The 8,982-nt window shown below is 45.7% G+C and overlaps 1 protein-coding gene across 1 annotated transcript in view; it reads right to left on the bottom strand.

The window, feature by feature from the left end:
• Positions 1-3,361: 3,361 nt before the first annotated feature.
• Positions 3,362-8,982, bottom strand: part of LOC311345278 (neuronal acetylcholine receptor subunit alpha-7-like) — a gene marked incomplete at both ends in the record, with an annotated part of 45,332 nt that continues 39,711 nt past the window's right edge. Inside the window, one exon of the mRNA XM_084469641.1 lies at positions 3,362-3,480. Within this exon, the coding sequence (XP_084325767.1) occupies positions 3,362-3,480 (119 nt within the window). The remainder of the gene's footprint in view (positions 3,481-8,982) is intronic.

The raw sequence follows: 8,982 nt of genomic DNA on the forward strand, positions 1-8,982 counted from the left end.
AATGTGCCTCGTAACGACAGTAAAATGTGCGTTCAAAGACGCCGGCAGAATCTACAAACAGAGATGGACTGTCCATGACCCTGTGTCCCAACACCCGACAGGTGGAGAGTTCTCCTACCTGGGCTTTCCAGCTGCTGGTCTACTGGAGCAGGATGAGTGGACTGTATTCCAAAACCGGGAAAGAGCATTCAGAAAAACCCTGGATACCAAACACCTTGAGGATGAACATGGCTTCCACTTCTCCGGAGACGCGCCGACAAAATGGATCAAACTCACCCGCATTCTAAATGGAGTTTATTTCAAGAATGGGACTTTCTCCATCTGCCGTCAAAATGGGAGACCTTTTGGAATCCCTTTCTTGAAATTAACAATCCGAATTTTGAGGAAAATGCCAACTACCAACACAGGCCCTCCGGAGGCACAAACCCTGGAATCCCTCGGGGGCTGGATCGAGGCGGAGCTGCGTTTCTTGCACGACGCCGTACAGCCTACGCTGGGGGCATCACGGAGCGAGACCCAGGGACAACAACAGGTGTGCAAAAACAAACTGGGATACTTTTCAATGGCAGTAAATATCCTAGTGCTCCGGCATGCGCAAATAATGTACAAACTGTGCAAAACTACTACAGCTCCAAATGCCCTGAGATATCTGAATACATCTTGAACGCGCCTCCTTGGACAGGATTACTAGACCCAGTGGAATAAACACATATCAACACACCGCTATTTACTACCAATGAAGTCGAAGAGGTGATTTGTGACCTCCCTAATAACAAAGCATGTGGACTAGATGGCGTCACATACAAAACGTTGAAAGCTACCAGACAAACGACATGCCCAATCCTGACATATCCTAACATATTTAACACATCTCAACAATGGCAAAGTACCAGAATCCTGGAAGGGGGTTTTGATTCACAGAACCCAAAAAGGATAGCATCCATGATGAACCCTCCACTTGGAGAGATATCTCCTTACTACCAGCAATATACAAGGTATTCATGAAGTGTCTCCTGTCACGAATCCTCCCCTGGCTAGTAGACACAGGAAAACTCTCCCCAAAGCAGAAAGCCTACATAAATAGACAAGGGATGAATGATCTTCTGTCTAAAAACTGGCATTGACGATTTTAAACATTCATCTGCCAAGTTTTATACTGTCTTCTTGGATTTCCGTGACGCCTTTGGTACATTGCCCCATAATGTCATGTCACACATTATGGAAATAAGACTGCAACAGCCATACGTTGACATTATTGAGGATGTTAACAACTACTCCTACATACAAGTTATATGTGGCAAAGCATTGACCAATCCAATACTGTTGGACGACTGAGTGCTCATACATTTTATCCTCGCGATTAACTCCTGGTTGAAATGGATGTGCCAGTGCATGCCCCCAGGTGTGCGCTCCCCGAACCCAGTGCAAGGCTACGCGGACGATATAGAAATCTCTTCCAGAGATGAAACTGTAATTCACAACACCTCCATACAGAACAGTCAGATGGTCGAATCTGTCGAATCTGGACATTAAACTTACAAAATGTGCAGCATTTTATGAAAGACGATGGATGGTAAGAGGAAGAGGATGATATAAGGCAAAGCTTGACAAACTTCCCAACTTTACAATAATGCAAGCACCCATCCGACTGTATGACCGTCATGAAACCTATCCTTATTTAAGACATAAATTCAATATCGCTGGCGACTGGGACGAACAGGTCACAGAGTTGTGCCAAGAGTACATCCATCGAATCACACTAATTGACTCTGCTCCCCTCCCTGTATGCATGAAAATCGAGGCTATCAAGCAGATTGCAATAGCCAAAATCCAGCATCTGTTCCACAATGTACACATTTCACAACAAAACCTGACAACGATGAACAGTGAAACAGTGAACCTTGTGAGGACATGGCTCTGTCAAATAGCCGCACAACCCGGGACATTCTCTTTCAGCCGCGCAAGAGCGGAGAGAGCCTTGGAGTCCCGAACATTGAATGGCTCTACACCTCCTCCAGGTCATCTGCTGAACATGCTCAATAATGACCACCTGACGGTTAGGGGGCTGGCATGCCAATCATTGTTTCTACACCTACAACGGCGCAAGATACCCATCGCTTCCCAGAATGAACCCCAGTTCCTCGGGTTCAAATTTAAGCAAAATGGAAAACTCAACATCAAGGCCGCCAGATTCGGAGTGCGCTCTGACTGGCTCGATCTCAACGTTCTCTGCCACCGCACCAGATTACAACTTTCCTGGCAAGGCCCTGACGGAGCGACAGCTCTCCTGACTGACAACATCATAACAGACCCCCAGATTTCCACTCTAGTGATCCTGAAGGACGAGAACTCAGCCCAACATCTACAGATCAAACACGCAAGAGCCTCTCTTCCCCAGCAGGAAGTTAGCAGTACTGCCTTACGCAGATCATTCTGTTTATCATTCTGTAATAACTAATTATTCCATTTCGGAGGACATCTTAATCTTTATGGTTAAAGCCCGACTGAAATTTCTTCCAACAAAATACAATCTAGCAATATGGTACCTGTCAAAACACAACCCATACTGCATATTCCACCAAAATCAACAATGAAACAGTTGCACACATTCTGAACGGATGACATCATTACAAAGGACTGTATGTGGCCAGGCATGACTGATTAGTTGACCTGGTTGCAAAAGATCCAGGAAAAATAAATCAAGGACATGACTGTAAGACCTTTAAGCATAGTGCTGTTAAAATTAATTGGTTCCATCACAATGTACCTGACAATGATTATTTTAAAATCATAGCAAACACTCCAGACATTGTCATTGTAAATGAGACTGAAAACTGTACTCATTATTGAGGTGGGCTGTTGCTTTGTTCGATTTGTATGGACACCTGCTATTACTCTAAGTTACTGAAATACCAGCCACTGGTGAGTCGTATATGCCAACTATGTTACCAATGCAAACATATATCTTTAATCTTTGGAAGCTTAGGGCATATCCACAAAAATGTGGTTAGAGGACTGCGGTTTGGGGGATTACATAAGAAGGAAGCCAAAAGATTGGCAAAATGTTGTTCTGTTTCAGCCACCATAGGTAGTATGCAAATCTGTTTTGTTTATCCATAAGTGTTCGGTGTAATATCTTAACTTATCATGTAGGCCTTGTAAAGGCATGTAAGCTTGATGATCCCAAAATGTTTGGATCTTTTTCTCCTTCTTTGTAAATTTGGATCTAAATAAAAGCATTTTAATGTGTGTGAGTGCGTGCGCCTGTCTGTCTATCTGTCTGTCTATGCCTGTGCATGCGTGCGTGTTTGTGTGCACATGCACAATTCACAATTCACATGCATCTGCATGAGTTTGAGCTTCAAGTCGATATATTCAACACTCCAGAACCTCTGAATGGAACGTCTACACAGAAGCAGACGGGCGCCAGCGGCTCGGTGGGTGGTCTCCCTCGGGTCAGAGACCCCTCCTGACGGTCATCTGAGGGTACAAAAACAAAAACATGATACAATATTATATTCATCATCAAAATAAATCTAATAATGATGTCATCAGCAGGTTTTTTTATTGAAAAAAATGTATGGAAATACTAGAAGGTATAGTGAATGTAAGTAATAATCCACAAAGAGTTGTTTTTGCATTATCAAGAGACTATCTGGTCCTTTGTTGTTAATGCTGCGTTTGTAGCACATTGATTGGGAACTTAATCAATGACTGTTAATGCACATCCTCGGAAAGTTATCGATCAATCAGGATCAAGTATTTAATAATGCCGCGGTCTTAGTTTCCATTATGTTGGTAACTGTAGTATAATAAATCACCCGTAGAGGTTGACTCCATCCATCCCGTACACGGCGACTATGTATTTATTAACAACACGGTCCTGGGAGGTCCGCCTTCACACTGTCTCAACAGCGCCTCAGCAGTCAGAGAGATCATAACTACAGTGTTCCACTTTGATAATCCAAATGCACATTTGCACAGATTACTTCATTCCCGAGGATTATGTGTGGAGCAGACTCCCATTTGCTGCGAGTATCCCCCCCCCCCCCCCCCCCCCCCCATGGAGAGCCACACACAGACGGTATGAGCCACCAGGGGGCGGCCTCACCGGGGGGGGGGGGCTGGGGGGGCAGGGGTTGTGAAGGCCCACCAACATGCTGAGCACAGCTGGACCCCAGCATCTCCAAACCCTGCGGGTGGAGACGACCCTGTTTGACACGGATCAAGAATAGGATGAAGGATGAGACACACACACACACACACACACACACTTTTATTTTCCTCTTAATGATGGGGGGTGATGTGGGGTGTGGTGTGGTGGGGTGGTGATGTGGGGTGTGGTGGGGTGGTGATGTGGGGTGTGGTGGGGTGGGGTGGTGATGTGGGGTGTGGTGGGGTGGTGATGTGGGGTGTGGTGGGGTGGGGTGGTGATGTGGGGTGTGGTGGGGTGGTGTGTGGTGGTGGGGTGGTGATGTGGGGTGTGGTGGTGGTGGTGATGTGGGGTGTGGTGGGGTGGTGGTGGGGTGGTGATGTGGGGTGTGGTGGTGGGGTGGTGATGTGGGGTGTGGTGGGGTGGTGGTGGGGTGGTGATGTGGGGTGTGGTGGGGTGGTGGGGTGATGTGGGGTGTGGTGGTGGTGGTGATGTGGGGTGTGGTGGGGTGGTGATGTGGGGTGGTGGTGAGGTGGTGATGTGGGGTGTGGTGGGGTGGTGATGTGGGGTGTGGTGGGGTGGTGGTGGTGATGTGGGGTGTGGTGGGGTGGTGATGTGGGGTGTGGTGGGGTGGTGGTGGTGATGTGGGGTGTGGTGGGGTGGTGGTGGTGATGTGGGGTGTGGTGGGGTGGTGATGTGGGGTGTGGTGGTGGTGATGTGGGGTGTGGTGGTGGGGTGTGGTGGTGGTGATGTGGGGTGTGGTGGGGTGGTGATGTGGGGTGTGGTGGGGTGGTGATGTGGGGTGTGGTGGTGGGGTGTGGTGGGGTGTGGTGGTGGTGGTGATGTGGGGTGTGGTGGGGTGGTGGTGGTGATGTGGGGTGTGGTGGGGTGGTGATGTGGGGTGGTGGTGGGGTGGTGGTGGTGATGTGGGGTGTGGTGGGGTGGTGATGTGGGGTGGTGGTGGGGTGGTGATGTGGGGTGTGGTGGGGTGGTGATGTGGGGTGTGGTGGGGTGGTGGTGGGGTGGTGATGTGGGGTGTGGTGGGGTGGTGGTGGGGTGGGGCTGGAGATGAGAGACATCGCAGTGTGAGCCCCCAGCCCCCCGCTGAGCGGGACAGAGCCATCGTTTGACGCTCTCTGCACCCGCAAGCTGCTCCTTGTGTGTGTGTGTGTGTGTGTGTGTGTGTGTGTGTGTGTGTGTGTGTGTGTTGCTGTAGGGATTGGGTTGATGACTTCCAGTTGTCCCGGCTGATGAATAAACAACAACAACAACAGCAACAGCAACAACAACAACAACATGTTACTTTGAACTTATCTCTGTCTATCTAGGAAGTCATGCATTACTCATCATCATCATCATCATCATCATTTCAAACTTCTGCTGAACTTATTTCACCTCCTGTGATCCAAGCATCGAACCCTCTCACCCTTTCACCACATATAAGATATATTATGATATTAATAAGATATTACTGTTTCAAATCAAATCCATATATGTTCAGCTTCTCTGTGTTATCGTTCGATTAGGTCAATGCAACCAATGCACCCACAAAAGTAGTTCCAAATATTCAGTTTGGTTTCACTGCATTAGTTTAATATTCACATGACCTCTGAATTATGTAAACATTCATGCACAGAGTATGACAAGACAAACTCTATCAGAAACTAAGGGCATTTAAAATACATGATCACGGCCCTAAGTAGGACCTTTGAGAAACTCATTTAAAATCAGACTTTGAAACTGATGCCACGCATATAGCATGTCCGTTGAGCCACTCCACCTCGGCTCGGTCTGGACAGACGCTCTGATGAGAGAAGGACCTCACTGCTGATTTCCACCTTTTCCTTGATCAAGTCAGCCCTACATCATGTCTTTGATCCTCCCTCATGCCCGTTCAACACATTCCACACTTCCATACTCCTTTAATAATTGATGAGCAGACCGACACTGGGCTGATGTCAGGACGTCAGGAATCAGAGTTCTGTGGGATTGAATGTGTGCAAATGCACACACACACACACACACACACACACACACACACACACACACACACGTTTGAACATTTGACACAGAAAGAGAGAGGAAAAAGTCTGCAACACCAGTATATGCTCCCAATTTTGATATTTATTTACCGTGACGTTTCGGGCATACTCAAGACCTTCATCTTCATTTTTGAAAGTTTGACACACCCATACACTCACTCATATGCACACGCGCACACACACACACACACACACACACACACACAGAAACATACGCACACCCAATGGTCCTAGGTGTCATGTTCTGTCTTGTCTGTTTGTTGTTTAGCGGTCATTCTCCCTCTGTCCCACTAGGGGTCGTCTGACTTGTCCAATCACTTCATTCCCTCACCTGAGCGTCCTCGTTAATCTTCCCACCTGCTCCTCATTCCCTCATCAGTGCCCATAGATACTTGTTCACTTCCTTTGTGCACTTGTCAGTTTGTTCTTTTTGTCCTGTCTCTGGTTCTTTGGGGTTTCCCAGTAGTCATGTTTTTTCCTCAGCCCCGGAGCGGAGGTATTGAGTTTCTTTATTAAAACCCCTTTTTGTTCTGAGTTCCTGAGTCCCAGTCTGTTTGGATCCATCCCTCTTTGTTCCTGCTGCCCCCCTTCCCGTGACAGGGGTCAGAGATAGTCGTGTGTGGTAAAACATATTTGCATATGTGTGGCTTAGACACGGCATGTGGTGTGGACAATTGGCAACTACTGTCAAGGCAAATGAGCTAACCATTACATATCATTGTGGCATTCTGTCCAGGTTTAAGGGCCGTCAGAATCAATAGTCTAGCGCCCCCTTTTAGCATCCATTAATGTCAATGTAAAAAAGTATTACTATGATGACACTCTCAAGTACCTTAGGATAGAAACTAGAATCTATGTTTGAGCAACACACCTAAGGCTGATGCATCCATAGTGATTTTTGATTTTGGCAACGTGTGGCCAGTATTACCCCGTATCTAAAGAGTTCAGCCGTGTAGAATGACACCGAGGCTTATCTGAAACCGCTCAGCGTTATCCACAGCTCTGCTTCAATAACTTCAAACCCTTGGATGGGGAAGTGACCTAAACTAATCTCATACTGCTGTTTCTCATTGCCGTCTCGCAACAGCATTTGATTGTTTATTGAAAAAAGCCCCCTATTACTAGATTCTTTGTTACCCACATGTTTTAATGACAAAACACAAAGAAAGTGACAAAGTAAAATGTGTGCCTTATTGTAACTCAAATGCTTTCTAGTGTTTCTAGAACCAGCCGGATGTGCTTGAAGGTGGAGCTGTTGCCTAAAGTGGATAATATCTATTAAGTTAACAGAGAGGCTCCGTTCCAAGTGACTTAGGGAAGATACATAATCAACAGATAGCTTTTATTAACAGATTATAACAAGGAAATTGAAGACATGAAAAGAGAAACTGAGTGAGAGGAAGCTTATACATCATAACTGGCATCGTGTCGTCACAGGATGTTCAAGAAGTTATGTTAATGATTATCAGTTTCAGCGTTCATTTGAAACGTTCAGTGTTCATTGTTGAATCCTTTCTTCTTCCAAACCCGTCCACAAAAACCCATCACCCTCTGTGTAAATACTAATAATATAATGATAATAGTAATAATACTATAAAAACATTATCATAAGATTGTTGTTTAGCTTTATACTGTGATTAACTGCAGCGGTTGCAGGTGTTAACAGGTCATGATTCATGTCTTTGTAATTAACGAGTAAAAGCTGTTCATTAGGTGAGTTCTACAGTGAAACCAGCCGTTTAGCCTTCGGCTTAGCAGGCGAACCTCTGCCTCACAGCTGGATGGTTAGGGAACACGTAATAAAATCTGATATATGTGGGGTTTTCTGCAGCACATGTACCGCAAGTAAAACAACATGCATAATTCTGACATGTAAAATATTAGATACAGTCTAACATCTAACATCCAGAGTTACGTGTATATGCTCTGGTCTGAGTCCAGATTGTAAGACACTTTTAAGTAACACACAGCATGTGGCACCGCTAGCTCCCCAGTCAATACAGAGTTACACACAGTCATTTGTTACACATCATATCTTTAGAAGAAACTACCGACACCAGAGACTCGCATTGTTCTCCAAACTGTGCTGAGTGGAATAGTCCTACATGATAGCATATGGGGAGTCACTTACCCTAACCAGGCCATTCATTTAAATGAGGACCTACATGAGACCATCCATATGTGAGGTCAGTTCCAACCAGGCCCTTTCATTTCAGATGTCCTGAATGCTACAGATGAGGACCTGAGAGAGGACCCGTCCTCCTAAACGCTCTTTATTTATATTATATATATATATATATATTTATATATTTTGAACTCTGTGGAGGAGGCTGATTCACAGGCCGGCCGTGTCCAAGAACACGCCCCCCAGAGTGAGCTGCTCAGAGGTGTGGTTCAGGGGTATCTTTTGTACGACATGAGTTTCAAACGGAGCCAGAACCAGAGCTCTTGTGTACAACATCAGCGGATGAACGCACAGTATAATTGCGATATAGTTTCATAAGAATATAAACATATATAGGGATCTTATGTTTTTCTGTACTTATTGGCTGTGGCTTAACCAAAGTCCTTATCAATATTATTGACCTTGTTCAGCCCTAGAGTTTTGGATCCAGATCCAGATTATAAGCAGATGGAAAGCAATCTGCTTTCATTGACCACAATATGCTAATAACAAGTTTATGCAAGTTATTTTTATCGTCTTTTCGGCTCAGGTAACCTGGCCAGCTGGCTCTAATTGTCGGTTTTATAAGAAAGTTTATATTTCCACACATGGGGAAAAGGCAG

The sequence above is a fragment of the Micromesistius poutassou genome, assembly GCF_964030765.1.
Source record: "Micromesistius poutassou genome assembly, chromosome: 6".
Lineage (NCBI taxonomy): Eukaryota > Metazoa > Chordata > Actinopteri > Gadiformes > Gadidae > Micromesistius > Micromesistius poutassou.